The following is a 20,629-nucleotide window of genomic DNA, read 5'->3' on the forward strand; positions in this document are numbered from 1 at the left end:
AGATGGTGCTCAACATCCAATCAACACAAACTAGGTCATTTTGAGACTAATATGTGGTTCAATTTTATTTCAATAATTCCCTTGCTTGTAGGGGTCTTTAGCAGTGGGAGGAAACCGCAGGACCTGGAGAAAACCCATGAGGTTGGACAGGCGACCCTACTTCTTGCCACGTACAACCGGGAATCGAAACCATGCAAGTTGACTCAAAGACAAACCTTACGATACAGCGCACACTCGCTAACCATTCGGCCATCCATCCCCCCATATATACTATTCAAAAAAAGTAGGGGATATTTGATTTTTAAGTGTTATTAAAGTCACCTAATGAAACTGACGAAGAAACAAATGACAAAATGAAATGAAGTTCACATTCATCGATTTATTCCAAATGATCGTTAGACTAAGTAAGGCACAGACTGACCATTATAAGGGTAAAATGATACCCGGGGTCAAACAGCAAAGTTACCACAGCATCACAACCAAGTCAGTAACGGGTAAATCCTCCTCTGTTTGCCAAACAAGCATTGATCCGACGTGGCATACTCCTAATGAGACGTCTAAGATCATTTTGGTCCAGATTGTCCCATTCCTGTTGCAACGCAGCAGCAAGTTCTTGGACATTGGCAGGACGTTGACGTTGACGTAACCTCTGTCCAAGCATGTCCCAGACATGCTCGATGGGGGAGAGGTCGGGTTTCAGTGCTGGCCAAGGTAATGTGGTGATGTTCTGTTGTTGGAGGTAACCTGTAACGATCCTGGCCCTGTGACATCTTGCGTTGTCATCCTGGAAGATGAAACGGTGGCCATGACGTCGTGCGAACGGCACAACATGGACTGCCAAGATGTTGTCCCGGTAGTACTGGCCTATAACACGCCCTGCAACAACATGTAAAGCCGTTCTTCCAGCAACAGTGATGCCTCCCCACACCATAACAGAACCACCCCCAAATCGATCATGTCTGATGACGTTAACGTCTTGGAAGCGCTCGTTTCGACGACGCCACACCCTCCTACGTCTGTCCAAAAAATCAACAGTGAACCTTGACTCATATGAAAACATCACATTGCTCCAGCGTCGATTATCCCAGTGTTGACGATCCCTACACCAACGACGTCTTGCCTGAATGTGATGATCTCTCAAACAAGGGATCACGCGAGGACGTCGGGCGCGAAGGTGACCCCTATGCAGTCGATTCCGAATCGTCTGGCCACTCACTCTCACACCAGTGTCTGTTTGAAGACGAGCGCTGATCTGATTTGCTGTGATGACACGATTTCTCAAGGCCAAGGTACGGATAAATCGATCCTGGGCTTGAGTTGTCGCCCTTGGTCGACCTGAGCGTGGTCTGTCCTGTACAGATTGTGTATCACGGTATCTGGACCATAGCCTGCTTATGACAGACTGAGAAACATTCATCGTCCGCGCCACAACCGCCTGTGTTTTGCCGATCTGTAGCATGCCAAGGGCACGTAACCTTTCATTTTGGGTAAGCCGACGCATATCAAAATTTGTTTTCTGGTCACTAAACCAATTAAACTGATGTTTCCACCCTGGAATTCAATGCCACAATGACTGTAACATTCAAAGTCAGAGTCGTGCAAATCTTGGGTTGGACCCCCATGATGATCCCAAGCATCACCTGCATTCCATGCGGTAGCTATTGGTGCGTTTGGGCGTCACATGTAACTGGAAATGTTTCTTCTGTTAGGTTCTATAGTGACTTTTTTCGTAGTCATTTGCATATTTTAGTATTATGCCCCCAAAATCAAATATCCCCTACTTTTTTTGAATAGTATATATCAAATATCTCAAAGTAACCTAGAAATGCAGAACAATATATTCCAGTTACCTGTTGTTCTTTTCTCAACCGTTCTTCTAAATCAGCAATAATCGCTTCATATTTATTCTTTAGTTTACCAAGTTGTTTAGCTTTTTCTTCTTCTTCTACAGCTTGTAGAGATATATCATTCATTCTTTCTTCTAAACTCTTCTTCTCTTTGATTAATTTCTGATTCTGATCCTCTAATAAGGCCAAATCTTCTTCCATCTTTTTAATCTTTGATTCACCAGATACTCTCTCTAACTGTAGTTTTTGTCTAGCTTGTTCTTCTTCTTCTAACCTAAATAAAGATCAAACAAGCCAACAGTAAGGCTGATGTCCCCTGTCGAAATTAATTAATTGCACATTTATCTTTTACAAAAGTATCGCAATCCAACTGATTATTTATACTTAGTTTAATCATAAAATGTTCACGTTCAAACTAAGTCAAGGTTTTGAAGTACCTGGTAGTGAGTGATACTATACACCAAGTTTCATCACTCTCCATCAGTTAGATATCTTGTCCCAAAGCATCGACCAATGAAACGGCTAAGCTCAGCTTAGCTTTAGCGGGAAATGTTAATCAGAAAATTCTCATCGCTCTCACCCAATTAGAACCAAAGTTATCGTGTTCCATGGTCTCACCCAATTAAATTGCTTATCTCTGCTTAGCCCTAGTGGGAAATGCACATGATCAACCTCTTCAAGACATTCACTTAATAGACACCTACAGCCAAGTTTGAACATTCTACCTCAATTAGGAGGGCTATTGTGTTTCAAAGCCTCGACCAATCAGATTGAAGTCTTTACTTTGCTCAGCATCGAACTTTGTTAAGCAAGGTATTGGTGAAATGAAACTATACACGAAGTTTCACCGCTATCACTCAATTAGAATTATAGTTGTTGAGCTGAAAATGTTCATTATCGAACTTAGTCAAGGTATTGATGTGACGAAACTATATGCCAAGTTTCATCACTCTCACTTAATTAGAACCGAAGCATCAACCAATCAAATTGCTTATCACTGCTTACCTAATGCAGAAAATGCTCATCTTGGAATTCCATCAAGGTATTCACCTAATAAATACCTACACCAAGTTTGAACATTCTACCTCAATTAGAAGGAGTGTTATTGTGTCCCAAAAAGTGTGACGGACGGACAGACAGATGGAAAGACCCATTTTAATAGTCCCCTGCTTTCTTCTAAAGACAGGGAACAATAAATTACACTATATATTATTATGCACACTTATACCCACTGCTGTGCTCTAAGGCACTGCACAAAAATTTGAGATCTCATATACTATACATAATATACTGGTCACAATTCTATGGAATACAATTACTACTGAGCGACATTTCAACTAGGCTTCTCTAGTCATTATCAAGTAATGACTAGAGAAGCCTAGTCGAAACGTCGATCAGTAATAAGCAGTTATTGTATTCCATAGAATTGTGACCTGTTTATTCCAGTTCAATTACTAAATGTCATTGAAAGAATTGATTATACTGAACACACAAACAACAATCAAGTCCTAAAAAAAAGCAGTTAAAAGAAATGTTAATTAAAAAGCTTGGTGAAAAAAGTGAGTTTTTAAAAGTTGTTTTAAAATATGTACTGTTTCAACATTCCATATATTTTCTGGAAGTTGGATCCATAACAGAGATGCTTGATATTCAAAAGAACGCTGTCCATAGCTAACAGTTCGTACAGGGTGTTCAATAGTTGATCTTATGATTATTTAGAGTGATTACCACCCAATCTGGTTAAAACACAGATCCTATTTCGTTTTGTTTATATAGTTATAAATTTCGTTTTACTTGTCTTTACTACACTTGGATCTAGAAGAGTTATTATTTAGCTCGTGTTCTGAATGGTGTCAGGGATAAGCCAATGAAACGGTCTGTTATGGCGAGCTTTAGGCGTGTTTTGCACGGAACTGTGGGTAATCCACTAGTAACATCAATGCTGATTGGTTAATCAAATGTCTGACATCATAGGGTCATAAGTCTGTTATTTGACCCCTGACGTGACCTATCGCTATAACTTGTCACATCTTCATGTAGTGTAGGCCATCGAAAGTATAAAAAAACGAAACGAAATATAGATGTGTATTTTAATCAGATTGCTTACCACCGGATGAGAGAAATGATTGGACTATCTCATAAGAAAAAAGTATGCAGGAACTCAATAGCTCCTAAATGTGTTTTTTTTTAGAACATCAACATTATGAAAGGTATTCACACAATCTGAGATTAAAACAAAAAACACAATTTCCACTATTCCTATACAGTCCGAAAGCAATGATGCCGATCAAATATTCAACTTACTGATCTTCTAAATCTTGTAAAGTCTGTTGAAACTTCTTCTTTTCTTCAAGTACAGAACTATATCTATCTTCTTCTTCTTCCAGACGTAATTCTAGATCATGCATTACTTCTTCTAACTCTTGTTTTCTAGCAGCAAGTCGAACGCGAGACTGAAATAGACATTAGATTCTAGTCTTATGTTTTGCTTCAACATTAATAATATGTGGATGCCTTAACATTAATACGGAAATTTGTAGATAATATTGGGTTAATTTACCATTGATCTGGAGAAGTTTTAAAGCCAATATTGGAAATGAAATGAAATGAAATGGGGTTTAACGTCCTAAAAGCCAATATTGGAATTCATATTGGGATACTTTAGCATTCAGAGCTACATAGGTAGATAATATCAATGTATATCAGAACTATGAAAGATTAACTTAAATGCAGGTCAGTTTTACCATTTCAACCAATAAACATAACCAGGGTTGCCATGCAATATACTCCCACATTTTGCAAGAGATGGGATAGAAAACAAGCTAAAAAACCCAAAATAAACGTGATTTTTCGTAGAATCAGGGGCCATAATCCAGGAAGTTAAGGTCCAATGTGCGCGAATATCGACATAAACCAAGATCTGTGGGTTATAAACATATATTTCAAGTTTCATCAAAATCGGATAAAAAGTGTGACCTCTTAAGAGGGGCCATAATCCATGAAGTTACAGTCAGATAGGTGCCAAAATCAAGAGAAACCGGGAGCTTTCAGAGATAAACCTGTATTTTAAGTTTCGTCAAAATCGGATAAAAATTGCGACCTGTAAAGTGTCCACAAACAAACTGTGGAGGGACGGATAGGGGCGATGACAATATACGTCCACATGAAAATAAGAGCGTATAAAAATAACATACTTCTTCAGCCTCAGCACATAGCTCAGTCTCGGCTTGAAGCTGCTCAGCCAAGATATTCTTCTCTTCAATAACCTGAGTAAATCGTTTCTCAAATTCTAACAAATCTTGTTGTTGTTTCTCCATATTTTCTTTCATTCTTTTGGCTTCTTCTTCCTTCTTTACCATCTCTTCTTCTTGTCCAGTAACAGATAACAAAGGTTTAACCTGTAAATTGAAAACATAATAAATAAATTAACTATATCAATTATTTCCTATTTCTTCTTTATTAAAGTTTAGACAATTTCTACTTTATATTGTAAACTACATCAGAAATCAAAGCCTTCCAATAGTAATATGTTACATACAACATCAAATGTTGTATTTTAAACAATTATTTCAGTTGCACAAAATAGCTATCCCAAGCACATGAACTGTCAATAATCCAACAGTTAATGAGAACATTATTGTGTAATGGAAATTCTGTTCAATAAGCATATAAATCATTTTTTTTTTTTTTTATAGTGCTGCAGTCCATCAATTTGTTTTAAATTTAGTGTTTTTCAGTGAGTGTGTAAAATACTGCAACAGTATGTTTAGAAATATATATACATTAGTGACAGGTTAACAAAGATGAAATGTACCTTTGTAAATAATCTCCACCATTGCCAATTTCTTAATTTGAGATAAGCAGAACAATTTCTCTGAATAACTCGGATAGCATTCAGCTGTTGAAGACGTTTCTGATAATTCCTAAAGAAAAAAGAATGAAATAATTCAAAGTTCATTAAATTTCCAATGATGGCAACAATTTTGCTGTCAATTGGTCTTCTTTTACGACCAAAATGCCTCATCTTTCCTTCCAGAGTGTGAGAGAGATGACCGTAAGTATTCTCCACAGGGAGATTGAGGGCACTAAATTACTAATATTTGGAATCTAGAAATTGACACAGATGGGTTGCAACGCATATAATAATGTTATATGAATGTACATTGTATATAAACTGATTAACATTCAATCATTTCTGTTTTTACGCTAATTTCTAATCAGTTATGTTCAGTAAAATATGCCTGAAGTCTCAATCTAACACCAATCTCTAGCGTCTGGTTATTCCAGTCTACACCAATAGTATTTATTGCACATGCTCTCTAGATAAGAATATGGCTTCACCGTTTGACATGACTTGTGAAATATGTCTAGCCTCATTCTTCGAGTCCCTTGTTGCAAATTGCGCTGAAATGCAATTGTGTACCAATGGTAAAATGTTTATTTTGTCTTAAATATTGGATATCAGAAGCCCATCTTTTCCCGGTAAGATCACAACATCAATGTTAATTTAAATTGACAAAATAATTCATGTCTTCAATGTCGAAGACTTTGGATGATATTGAGTTAGAGACTTAGCTACTTTAAAACGCCAGCATAATCCATGCTTTAACAATGATAACGGTATCGATACCATGCAATGGTCGCCAAAACAAAAAACGGCAGATTTGAAAACATCTTCCCAGGGGTTAATCTAGATGAACTCATGGAATTATTCAGCCGTTAATTCAAAATCTTACTTGTTTTTCTTATTAAGAGTTAAATAAATATCAGATTTATAATAATTTTGTGTGTTTCTTAAAGATGTGTTCCCAGAAAAGTATTTATCGGGTATTTATTTCCAATAAAAGTATGGCAATTTTGGTATATATGGAAAGTAGAGATATCCAATCTTACTAGAAAAATACTGGAGCGTATACAGGACAAAAATGTAAGGGTTCCCCTAATCAACAGCCCGACGATTAAGAACTTCTGCACGCGTGATGTCAAAGGTCACAAGCGAACATTTGAGCGCTTGATGTACAAGTAGATAAACTTTATGAAGAGTTAAACGTACAATACTTTCTGAGATAAAAATGACGGAAAAAGACGTGGGTAAGTGATTAAAGACAACATCGTCTTATGTATGCAATGAATTCTCCTCTGACTCCCAAGACATGACGTAAACATGAACTTGTTTGAGAAGGATTTGAAGCATAATTATGACAAATTAATTAGTTTGAATATGTTTTTGGTCCATATATACCATTAAATCACTGAGTTTGTACGCGGGAACCCATCTTTAAAAATGAAAATCTGGTAAAATTTTGACAAAATAAAAACAAACAAAAAAACCCAGAACCGCTCTCCTGCATTAACTTTTTTTTTTTAAAAGAATTGTCAGAGAAACAAATATTTTTTTGTGCCGCCTAATATATGTATCTTACCTTCTGGCCAATAAACCTCTAGCTAAGGCTTGGAATTGTACAATTATATCAGTGAGTTTTAAATCTCTCTCTTCCTCTAGATGAGCTAATACACCAGCACGGAAAAAGATCTTACTTTGACCAATTCTATATAGATTCTTGTCTAATTCTAGGGCAGAAATCTGTGGATAAAACAAGGGTTATTATAAGCTGTAGAATTTAAAAATATTATATCATGGTATATAGGAATTAAAATAATAAATGGTAACAAAAACAATTTGTAGCCGGAGATGATTGCAAACAGTATTGAGCAAAATAACATGAATGTGCCATTGTTTGATAAAGTCTAGAGAAGCCTAGTTGAAACTTTGCACAGTAATAATCAGTAATTGTATTCCATGTGTATACATAGTTCCTCAATTCCATAGTGATGTAATGGATGCCTACCATTTTCTCTACAGCTTTCTTTCCATCCATAAATCCACGTGGTATAGCATTAGGAGTGAGGATTTCATATCTTTGACGGAACTCTTGAAAGATAATTCTGTTGGGGAAACCTTGACGACAAATACGAATACCCTCTAATACACCATTACACCTCAACTGATCCAAAACTAAAGGTGAGGTAATCTTACCAGCCTAAAATGAAAACAGGGATAAATGTAGTAAGTCAACAATAAGTTTAACATCTAACCATTTAATGATTATAAAAACAATGATAACAACCTAACTGAGAACAAAGCTTGAAAAAATTTGAAAGTTCTTCTCATTTCAAAAGATTCTCAATAAAGCTAGGGTACCCTTGTCATTTACAATTAGAGTGATTGCACAGATGGCAGATTTATCACAAAGTCCATTTTCCTGATGCAGCTGTGAATTCAAAACATATTTACCTTCTTTTCATGATTTGGAATAATACATCGTACGAAATTAGGGTTAGTATTACGTAGAGTTGACATAAGTTTAGATAGCTGCTCTTTATATAATTGACTGACAGTTCGAAACATTCCTTTTCTAGTACGGGATCCAAACATAGTATCAACCGCTGCCGCAGCTCCCATTCCAACGATCTCAGCTGAAAATAACATAAAAATCAATGACATTAACGACCACATTAAAGTTATTTCAAAGAATTGTCATATCATTTTCTGTGAGTGATCATGATGTTTGCTAAATGACATTCAAAGAGTGTGTTAGACATCAATATTGTGATGTGGCTGTTAACCTCATTATTCAACTAAGTAAATGTAAGGATAAGTATACACGTGCAAGCAACAGTGTGACCTTCTTAATGAGATGTAGAAACAGTGACTTAATTCCCAAAGGCTTAATTGTTAAATCTCTAGTCAACTTAAATGCTGCTAAAAAGGGATCTTTTAATTGTATATGCTTGATAACGACTTGTGAAATCTTGTTGAAAAGTCACAGTGAAATAAACCATACTAATTGTTATCCGATAAAAGTGTGTTATTTGATTATGTTCTAATTACTAAATACCATTCAAAGAATAAATGAGAGAATCTGTATCCCTGTCTTACCATCTTTCCACAGATTAGCGATAAAAGGATCAGAAGCTTGTTGCATGATAGAAACAACATTCTCATTGAGAGGATCCATATTTTTAACCAACCATCTATCAGCTTGATATGCCACCTACGAATGAATTTACATTAAACAATGTAATAAAACATTAAATATCAGTTAAACAGTAAAAGATATGTACCTCTAATATTTAAGGATAGATAATACATGTATAAAAATTTAAGAAGATTTAACAAGTAAACCAGCTACACAATTTGAGAATAGTAAGATAGATAGTATGACAAAGGGCAGCTAATTTCAAATATGTACTTACACTTCCAGCATAGTGCACAAGACTAAAATCAGCATCTTGACGGAAATCTTTCTTGGTAAATTTAGGATGAGTTGCATGTTGATTAGTCAATTTATCAACAAAGGTTTTATCAGTGGCTTTAGGGAACCAACATTCTTCATCTAACAAGGCCATAATACCCATAGGCTGAAAAATTAGAAAGAAAGAAGGTTTAATTGTTGTCAATATTTGATATCAAATAATACAGGTAAGATTTTATATAAAATACTTTTAACATTTAACAACAAATTTGATCAGCTTCAAAATGGAATGAGGTCTATCTGGTTGAAGCCTTATTTAAGCCATTTCAAGATAACTGTGGATAAATTTTATACTATTTGTCAAGTGTGTAATACAAGGCAAAATATTTTGCCCTGAAAGTAACATCTTCATGTACTTTTCATCAAATCCCATAAGTAAAGAAGGTTCTTTTACATGTAAGTAAATGAGTACATGTCTGTACGACTGGACCCAGCAAAACAGTGACTTGTGTTAGACACAAAATATGATTTATACCTTTTCTAACAGGTCAATAGTTGGTTGGAGATCAAGACCAAAGTCAATAAATTTCCATTCAATTCCTTCTCTCTGATATTCTTCTTGTTCTAATACAAACATAGTGTGATTAAACAATTGTTGTAGCTTCTCATTAGTGTAATTAATACACAACTGTTCAAACGAATTCATCTGAAATATACAACTCATAATTATAGCTTACACATAAACCTATTACAAAGCTGTTATCAATGCAAAAGACAACTCACAAATGAGCCAATATTGCATAGAAAATAGGAATTTTAGAAGTAGGATCCATTGAATTGAACAATAAACCTCAAAAATCTTACAACACTACAAAAATTACAAAATTATTTATTTTAAATGCAGGACTTTGTATTCAATTGAAATATTTTTGCTGTTAGTAGGCAATATCAATTTGGTTTTGAGTACCCACATCTCCTGTTTGCCACGAGGCAGGATCATTCAAAATTCAAAGCCATTGTTTATACTCTTTTCAACCACAATTTCAACCCCCTTAAAATGGCACGAAACGTTTCTAGTAAAAATAGCAATTTTAAGCAAACGCAACCTTCTAGGTATAAAGATAGTTTGCCATATAATAAAACACATCCACAGCAGCTAAGGTATACAAATGACATGATTGCAGAAGTACTTAACAGAGTTGTTCAAATTCAAAAAGACTTCCCGCCTTACTAATTTGAACAATGCATACAAAATTTGCTTCCAGCAATCAAATAACATTGCTGTTGGAGCATTCTCAAGATTCTACGAAGTGTTCAAGGCCAACAACTGGGGAATGTATTTTCAAAAATCACTCAATAGACTTATTTATCTCAATTTAGCGTATATTTAAAAAGATTGGATGATGAATGTAGTCTGTCAAGTGTTCATAAGAAATTGCGGAGGACAGTCATACATTGGTGGAGGCGTTATACAATTACATCTCTATGTGGGCATTGAAAATTAATAACTGACAAAAACTTCATGCAACTAAATTAATAATTTACAATTTATAAGCTGCCTGGGTTCTTCTGCAATAAAAACAAACAAGTTACCATAGTACCATTGTGACCATGGATGGCATCAAGTCAATTCTTTTAATCAAAGCCCAGTTCATTAACAAAACCATGCAAAGGCAGTTAAGCCTGTAGTGGCTGGAATCCAAATATATTCAAAGCAGGTTTATTATTAGGGAGTAAATAAGAAGTCCAGAAAAACAAAGATAACTAAATTATCTAAACTCTGTTGAATATAATGTCACTTGGAACAACAAAGTAACATTCATGCAAACTTCAAAATAGAAAAATTAAAACAGCAAAAACAAAATCTACCCCTTTTGCTTTGCCATCAAAATCCGAGCCCTACAACAAATATGAGACAAAAGGAGTAGTTAAGAACTGGAGTTAAATATTAAGATAGGTTGCCAGGCAACAATATATACACCCACAGCAGCAAGTCGTCCAAGCAGTTCATTAAGTTTGTCGTATTGTGATTTTTTCATAGGTAACTAGAGCATTAAAAAGACACTAAAAATTCTTGGGATGCTGTTAAATGTCAATAGGATATAAAGTTTGAGTCAATCAATAATTCTAGAGCAGCAACAAGATTTTTCAAAGTGATCAAGAGCAATAACTCTACAAGTTATTATTAGAAATACCAATAAATAATAACTAATGTGCTAAATTGTCTCATAAATATAAACAATATATATAAATATGAAGTCAGTTGGATGATAACTAGCCACTAATGCTTGAACAAGAATAAACTGGGGCAATAACTTTGAAAGTAATTATCAGAATTGTTATAATTCAGCAGAAGACATAAGTCAATTGTATAATTTAAACCCATAGAGAGTCCACTAGACTTGGTTGAAAAGAAATAGGATTCTCCATCTTAAACACTCTCTGATAACTTTGCCGCTAGTGCTTCACCAGCAATAGCAGATGACAGACAGAGGTGAAGACAATACACGACCACATTTAAATACAGGGCATATAAACATCTAAAGTATGAAACATCTAGGTATCAGTTATAATCAATCTAACAATGGTGTTAGCTGATGCAGTGGTATTTATATATCACACACTGTTACCTTTTCATCCTTCTGAAAATTTAATACAGATTTACATTACTTTTGTAACTAAAATACAGTAGGTAACAGAAACAGTGAAATGACAACAAATATGTACAAACATCACTTTACACTAGGATGTTAAGAGTTTATTTCATAGATCTATAATTATACGCTTAGAGTTTCTCTTTTAGACTGTTGATAGACATAGGAATCCCTCATGTATGTATTCAAACCCTGCTTTATAGCAAAGAATGCCATTGTGTAATATCACACTATTATCATTGTCAATTAACCACCCTGTTATTTCTTGTGAAATGTCAGACATGAAACAAAATAGCCTTCTTTGATATATATTTACCTTAAAGATTTCAAAACCTGCAATATCCAGAATACCAATAAAACTAGCTCCTTGTCGTTTGGTTTTATCTAGTGATTTGTTGATTCTGGTTACAATCCATTTAAACATACGTTCATAAAGAGCTTTAGATATAGCTTCTACAGCAAATTCAACCTGAATTAGATAACAATACAAACAATTAGGTTTATTTAAACAAAATCAGAAAATTCTCTGGTAGATTATACTACCAAGCATGTTTATCAACAGATCAATTTAACTTTTAAAGCTGATGCAAACAGGGGTCTCGACAACCGGATTCGCCTTGCACTTTGCAAATCAAATCTAGCCCATTAATAATCAATTTGCTACAAAGTAGCTAACTTGATTCACACAAATGTTAATCATAGATTTTGCTTCTTTTATTTCTCACATGCACAATTTTATTTCACCTTTTTAAGTGTAAAAGATTTTTCAACATTTCTTTGCTAGTTTAGTCACAATCATCTAGTATCTAATACCTATTATTGCTAAAAGCAAAGTTTTAGCACCCCGAGTAAATCCCCAATTTTTTTTTTTTTATGAATGGTGTTTTTTTTGATCAAATAAAAATAATTCATGGATTTTCTTCACCAAATGGGATAGATATTATCGAATACAACATAGGTAGGTACTAGTATTAAGCAGGCACTAAATAACACATTTACAGAATTTGTAACAGGGATTTGAGGCAGGGAATTTACGATCGACAATAGCGATTTTTATTGTAATGTCTGTCAAATTTACCGAAGTATCATCAATGCATTGCAAGTATCTGTTTGCTTCCAATGCATCGATGCGTAAAATATTACTTGATTCATATCAGCACTAAAGACTAAATGGCTGTTACGTCAACAAATGACGTGAATATTGAATGTTCAAAATACGAATCAACCCGGTAAGTAATGTCATCGAAATTATTCCGATAGGCCTACTATGTTTCTTACTGGTTAAGATAGACGAGAGAGTATACACAGCAGTGAGCAGACCTTGAAATATTTATAACAATATTTTTGAAATAGTGTGACTGAAATAGAGAGAGAGAGAGAAATGGGGTTTAACGTCCACTCGACACAAACTAGGTCATTTCGGGACTAACATGTGGTTAATTTTATTTCATTAATTCGCTTGCGCGTAGGGGTCTTTAGCAGTGGGAGGAAACCAGAGTACCCGGAGAAAACCCACGAGGTTGGACAGGCGACCCTACTCCTTGTCACTTACAACCGGGGATTCGAAACTACGCCAGTTGACTCAATGACAGGCCGTATGATACAGCACGCACGTGCTAACCATTCGGCCATCCAACCCCCCGTGACTGAAATAAAGCTTTGCATAATATTGTAAATTTAACAGATAGACTTCACTTCAATCTCATTTCTCCGACATTCAAACACTGCTGATAATAACTGGACATTGCTAATCAATTTGCCTGAATTTATCAATAGTCTGGAGGCTCAGCGGGGGGGGGGGGGGGGGGTCCATCAAATGGGCACAAAACCAGACCCATCTTTTCTAGAGTAAAATTTTGCGTAGAATACGATGCCGAGTGGTAATCAGTCCGCCGTTGGGGCGTTTTCAAGATATTCGGGGTCAAAGGTCAAATGGGTTCATTTGCACTGAAAGTGAATGCGCTGTCATTCTTGTATCGTGAAAATAAGCTGAAAATGATCGAAAGTAATCACACTTTCAATAAAAATGTAAACTTGCTAAATTCACCTTTGTTCTTTGTGACCCCAGAGGTCAAAAGGTCACATTTTCCGTTTTAGCACTAGGAAGATTTAAAGTAATAAATGTCGGCGTAAAATATAAAAACTAAAGCGAAACCTGTTCTAATTAATAATAGGAACATTTAAAATTCATCTTTAGGTGGTCTTAGCACCAAACTTTTACTTTGGAACGTCGAAAATGATCTTGCATAACAGAACCAAAACGCTTCGGAGCCTGTTTCAAAAATACGTAAAAACTGTTAAATCAAAATCTCTCCGAATTAGTTTTACAACGAATGCTATACATAATGATACTAGTTGTCTGAAAAAAACAATTAAATAGTTCCATGGCTGGAGTCCATCCTGCAGGCCGCGTCACAAAGCCGGCCAAAATTTTCCCCGCTAACATTTACCAATACGACATATATATCCTGTGAACTACTATGTACAATGCATTCGTCGGTTTTATCTACGTCCATGTTCCAGCGAAATTCATAAAAATTCATAAAAAGTTTGCAAACTTTTAATCTCGTCGCCAGATGCGTGTTTTCCTGTCACAGATTAACGTTGGTTTTCCTAGACTGGGATTCTCGGAAATCCACGCGGCCTGCAGGCTGGAGCCCAACACTGAAACTATTCAATTGTTTTTCAGATAACTAGTATCATTATGTATAACAATCGTTGTGAAAATAAATCGGAGAGATTTTGATTTGACAGTTAATGACTGCGCATTCACTTTCGGTGCAAATGAACTCATTTGGCCTTTGACCCTGAATATCTCGATAACGCCCCAACGGCGGACTGATTACCACTCGGCATCGTATTCTACGCAAAATTTTACTCTAGATAAGTTGGGTCTGGTTTTGTGCCCATTTGATGGACCCCCCCTGTGCTCAGCCTCCGATCTACAAACTTGATTAACAGTTCTGCTAGTGAAGTTCGAAAAGTTATCGAAATCCCCCTCTTTTTTTTCTTCTTTTCTTTAACTTTTGTTGCCTTCTACTTGTATTCCAGTTGATTTTTGTTTTCGTATTTTCATAATATAAATATCAGACATTGTCACCACACAAACTACGCAACACTTAATACCAGCTTTAACTTTTCCAGAGATGAGGGTCATAAAAATTTGACAATACTCATAACTAATAACGTTGTTGTGAAACTTGGGTGATGTGGGAGGTGTACATAGTTACTATTTTTGGTCTACAGTAATTTATTTTGAGTACATGACAGTAATATCAACCTGTTCTTTGGTCTGTGCCTTTGTTACGTAATCTCTACCCACTTTAATCTTGGGTTTAAGGAAAGCCTGAGTAATAGCAGTAACTGGTAGACCTAGTAAATGACAGGCTTTCTGAGCAACTGTATTATCAGGTAATGTAGCCTGATCCGAGCTTCTCTCTTGTTTAAATTGCATGTTACCAAACTGTAATACAGCTGATACAATTCTTAATATAGCTGAAATAGAAAATAAAAAGAAAATAAGTACCAAATATTTCTAATAAATGAAAGACACTATTTCACTTTTCACAGTACATCAAATGCCAAAATGTAATGGTATAGCTGGTATGAAAGATAGGTTGCCAGGCAACAATACATACGTCCACAGCAGGTAAGTCATCTGAGCAGTCAACTAGAGTTGCGCAAACATTTATAATACACTCAAATCTGATTAAGAATAACAACTCATTAAGTAATTATCAGAAAATCATTAGAATTTGTTTGGCTTTTAGTTCTGCCGCATGCTGACGTTTAGTATATACGAAACATTTAATATCATGGATTTAGCTGTTCAAGTTATCAAAACCAATTGAAAATCAATATACTTGTTCGACTCGGGACCTTAAACTCTGTGTTATCGGATGATAACTTTGGCCTCTAGAGCATCCACAAGATTTTTCAAAGTGATCAAGGGCCATAACTCTGATAATAATTATTGGAAATCGTTGAAAATCACTGGGCATTTTCATCTCAATTAAAAGTCAATAGAATATTAACTTTAGCCACTAGAGCGCCCACAAGATATTTCAAAGTGATCAAGGGCCATAACATTAAAGACTGTGTATAAATTTAAAGTCAATCGGATATTTACTTTAGTACAGAAGGATTGTATTTCTTTTAAAATGTACAAAAGAGCTTGAGATAGTTGTTGAACTCTAGGATAAAGGTCTGCATCTCCTTCCCCAAATTAACCAGTTTTATTCACTAAGATTACCTGGGACTTCTCCTTTCAGGAACATAGACAATTATTATAATAATACTGTTATACAACTGGTCTAAAATCACATACAGTGTTCATTTCAAAGTCTGTATAATTTAGTAATTAACAAAACAAAATTATATTCTAACCAGCTTGATCATCTGTAGATATTCCCATAATGCCCATAGACTCAGCTAAACTCTGGAAATCATGGGAATCATCAACTCCTGGTACAGGAACATTACCATATGACAAATATCTATAATTCTTCATGTCCTCCAGTAAAAATTCCTCTGTAAAAAAACAAAAAACAATACAAAATATTCTCTAAAAGACTGACAGTAGATTTAACCACCTAAAGTTTTAGACTGACTGTTGGAGAAGTATTTTGACTACCATTTTCAGTGAAAAATAGTGAGTGGGAAATATGACAAGTCTAGTTGAATGAAAAATGACCTACTTCTCTGACTTGGTGTGGCTCCATTAAGAAATTGGTAGAACACGTGGAATGTTCTTTCCGATTCAGCTTGTCTAACGGCTCTCGATTTCTCCAATAAATCTGATTATGTCAAGAAATTTAAAATACAACATAAAAAATAAAATAATTTTGATTTAAAATCCAGTTCAATCTCTGTTTTAAAAAAAACCCAACTGTATCTTCAATCTATACTGCACAACCACTAATACAGCAATGGTTTCTTTTTCTCCCATTTGGATGACAATTTTTGTTGACTTCTGATCTAGAGTGTTTGAAATTATGTTTTCTGCTAGGTTTTGGTAAATATTCATGATTTTGTTACAGAAGGGTCAGGAAGTAAACAGACATGAATTAGGCATATCACCTATATCAAAATGATGTCACTGCCTATAGATCACTTTGACCAGGTGCAGAAAAAAAGAGATGGTCAACCAATTCAAAATTTTATCAGATTATTGTGACATGCTGGGGGTCTTTGTGGGTATTACATCATTGGAAACCTCAAAAAAATGTTATAGACCAAGAAATGGCATGAATTTAACATTGATTTTAATGCAGAGATTTAATAGTCATAGCCCAAAAAATGTTACTCAAATTATCTCCCTTTGACATGGACTAGCCCGTCGTAAATTTGTTAAGGTTCAGTCTTTTGGGGACATGGAATAAACTTCCTTCTAACCTTCACTTTATCACTACACCTCATCAAGTGAACAGTGACTTGAAAACTGTATTATTAGACACTAGTTTTTTATTGTCACTGAGCATGTTTTCTGGATATTGAGCTTTATTATTGCCATTATGTCTTAAGGTTGAAATATAAAAGGATACAAGATTCAATATTGGCACCAGATATATATCCTGATAAGTCAAAGTTAATTCGGATGAATTTACCCTGAAATACAAAAATCAAAAACAGGTTAGCACATATTTACGTTAAAATAAATCTGAGTAAATATCTATGTAATTATTGTTCAAAACAGTCGGTAAATATGTATTGACAATTGTCTAATTGAATCATATTTAATTTCTTGCACAGAATCATTTATTCAAATAAATCTGGGAGACGCAGTGGCTCAGTGAATAAGACTTCGGCTCGCTTACCTGGAGGTCCTGTGTTCGATCGCCGTGTTGGCCGAGAAAGTTCATCAGGATTTTCAAGCGTGGTTCCTCGCTTGTCAGTGACGCAGGGACTGGCAAAGGACAATGTATAGTCGTTCAGACAAGCCAAGGTACGATGTACACATTGGCGTGCACGTAAAAGAAAATTTGGAAGTTGGAATTCGATATAAGTTAAGAGTAGGCCATAGCGCCGATATCAGGGCAAAATTTACCTCATAGTACACTAAAGTCTTTATTAGCCCAGTCAGAGCAGGAACAGTAGGATGCTAAACCCCATTTTCAATTCATTCCAAATACATTTTGGTTTGTTATTTATTTGTTTACTTGTTAGATGTATATTGAAATAGAGTCTTATTAGACCATCATAAACAAAGATGGTATATCACTATACTTACAAATCGCGAAGAGTTGTCATTCTTGATTGTCTTAGCATTACCAAAAGACTCGAGGATAGGATTGGCTTGTAATAATTGATTTTCTAATTCTCCCTACAAAACATTGAATACAGCATTGTAAAAAAATATTATGGTTGGTAAATTATAACAATTAAAAATGGTGAAGTGATATTTATGATATTTAAATCAACTTGTTTAAAATATGTATTTATTTTATTCCATCTCTTTCTACCAAAATACAAGCTTACAGTATCAATTCTAACACTTTGTTTTTAAAATAAATATTCAATAAATCAAATTGAAAGAAATAGGTCAAATTAGTAATTAATTATAAATGATCAATCGATCAATTTAATTATAAGTTTATTCCGTATAAATTATTTTATATGTTGTCATATAGGGTAATTAATGTCATAACATTTTCTTCAAATTGTGAACTAGGAACTTTAGGATTATATTTTTTATTTCAAAAATTTTATTTATACTCATCCTTCAGAGCAAATTTTATCATGCAAAAAGCCTTAAATTTCAATAAATGAAAGAGATGAACATTACTGACCACACAGACTAAACACCCATTGATGATTGAAAATAGCAGGAAAACATTATATTAATTTTGCACTAGAATTATTAATACTTCTACTCAATTTTTTGTTCTCACATAAAAAGCTGATAGTCTCTTTATTTTGCCATTCTGCTCATCCATCAATAATTCATGATTTGGTCAAAGGTTATCAAGGTGATTTCACCAATTATTCGCTGGTGGCACAGTTAGACAATGACTTTTATTTAGATGCACATTTGCATTTCTGTATTGTTTGGAGGAGCCAACTAAAGAATATCCACAACAATATTATAGAAAAATCAAAACGATCTAGTGCATCAGCGGCCTAACACCATTGACATTTTGTTGATTGGTAATGGTATGTGCATGTATATTGGTCATATTGATTTATCATTTCATTTTATCTATTTGTGTTGATATGCTTGATAACTACTAGTGAATCTTGTTGAAACGTCACCATGTAATAAACCATAGTAATTGTTATCCATAATTAGTAAATATATTTGATTATGTTACAATTACTAATGCCATCCATAGAATATACATTAACTCCTTATAATAAACTATGATCCCATTGTTTGATTTTAATTCATTAAAAGTAGAATTTACTAGAAGAAGGTGCAGAAATCAAGTAGCTTTTAAGTTTTATCCGATCTGTTCAGTAACTGTATCGTGCAACAAATAAACCATTTCACCTTACTTAGAACAATCTTATCTAATTTCAAACAGATTATTAGATTTAAAAAATTAAACCAGACAATGAAGCTTATTGAGATTTAATAGAGAGACTATCACGGTAAGCTTTAAAATAGATGAAAACAATAATACAAATAAGATGATTTTCAAACAAATGTAGGAAAAAATTAAAATAATTAAGTATACATGTGTAAATTGAATGTAAATATTTTGAATATCGCCAAATGGTCTAATTATTAGAATGTGAAGGATGAAATCTTATCAATATCCTGCCTTAAAAAATATTTCAAAAGATTTACTACTAATATTAAATTTATAAAAAAAAAATCAATAAACAATGAAAAAAATAAGCACAACAAATTGGAATTAAAGCTGAAACAAAAGCATGAATAAAAACAATGAATCAAATGGAACTTAAATACGATTGCTGGTCAAATCTAACAAATGTTTACAATATGATCCAACAGGATAAAGGTCGAGTATCAGGATTGGAGTTTATTTAGTAATACATTTATCCAATTAATAATCTAAAATGTTAAAATTGATACAAAATGCATGTTTCCAACACTCTTCTGATAATTTAGTATTTTAGTTAGATTATGTACATGTAAAACACTTCAAAACATTCTCTCCCGATACTCAAAATATTGATCATCTAAAAACTAAAAGCTTTACTTTTAAGAAAAGTTCTATTTATACTTGAAAAAATAAAGTGTACTACAAAAGCTAAGAGTGTACTTACTAGACTCAACTCCCTGTTCTATAGATTGCCCACAACAGAAAAACAAAATTCAGTTTAAAAATCATGCATACACAATATTCACTCATGCCAAAAAATTACAACATCTAGAAATTCTTTGTTAATTTATAACACAGTTGTTCTATTTAGAGATAAGTAATTAATCTAATGGTGCTGTATTGATAGTTACTACATGTATTGTATATTTAGCCAACTACAGCTCTAAATTAAATAAACTAAAAATTCATTGATAAAAATATTGAAAGCGCTTGTGGAAGTGTATAAAATAATATGTTCATGTTTGAAAATATCAAAAATATTACGATCACCAGATAATTATGTTATTAATGAAGAAAGATCGGTTGCCAGGCAACGAAACATACACCCACAGCAGCTAAATCGTCCAGGCAGTCAACAAGAGTTATCACATATTTTTATTTTTTTCGGTAATGAAACATTTATAATACACTAATAACTCATTAATTAATTATCAGATTAGAATTTGGGTTTTTTTTTTAAAATTCTGCCCCATGCTAGTATACTAAACATTTAATATCATGGATTTTGCTGTTCAAGTTATAAAAATTCATTGAAACTCAATATACATGTTCGTCTCAAGACCTTAAACTCTGTGTATCAGTTT

General features: G+C 34.1%; 1 protein-coding gene across 2 annotated transcripts in view; it reads right to left on the reverse strand.

Moving 5' to 3' along the window:
- Positions 1-20,629, reverse strand: part of LOC126812365 (myosin heavy chain, non-muscle) — a 55,550-nt gene that overhangs the window by 14,828 nt on the left and 20,093 nt on the right. The window contains exons 5-21 of one of the 2 annotated variants that reach the window (XM_050538736.2): positions 19,990-20,007; positions 17,987-18,079; positions 17,301-17,364; positions 16,455-16,553; positions 16,144-16,287; positions 15,038-15,252; positions 12,074-12,226; positions 9,639-9,809; positions 9,105-9,269; positions 8,788-8,902; positions 8,143-8,324; positions 7,697-7,888; positions 7,271-7,431; positions 5,662-5,770; positions 5,042-5,245; positions 4,152-4,300; positions 1,851-2,121 (exon numbers count right to left, since the gene is read on the reverse strand). In XM_050538736.2, the coding sequence (XP_050394693.1) occupies positions 1,851-2,121; positions 4,152-4,300; positions 5,042-5,245; positions 5,662-5,770; positions 7,271-7,431; positions 7,697-7,888; positions 8,143-8,324; positions 8,788-8,902; positions 9,105-9,269; positions 9,639-9,809; positions 12,074-12,226; positions 15,038-15,252; positions 16,144-16,287; positions 16,455-16,553; positions 17,301-17,364; positions 17,987-18,079; positions 19,990-20,007 (2,505 nt within the window). The remainder of the gene's footprint in view (positions 1-1,850; positions 2,122-4,151; positions 4,301-5,041; positions 5,246-5,661; positions 5,771-7,270; positions 7,432-7,696; positions 7,889-8,142; positions 8,325-8,787; positions 8,903-9,104; positions 9,270-9,638; positions 9,810-12,073; positions 12,227-15,037; positions 15,253-16,143; positions 16,288-16,454; positions 16,554-17,300; positions 17,365-17,986; positions 18,080-19,989; positions 20,008-20,629) is intronic. The other variant, XM_050538737.2, reaches the window with a different exon arrangement.

Source organism: Patella vulgata, chromosome 2 (genome assembly GCF_932274485.2).
Source record: "Patella vulgata chromosome 2, xgPatVulg1.2, whole genome shotgun sequence".
In the NCBI taxonomy this organism is placed as follows: Eukaryota; Metazoa; Mollusca; class Gastropoda; family Patellidae; genus Patella; species Patella vulgata.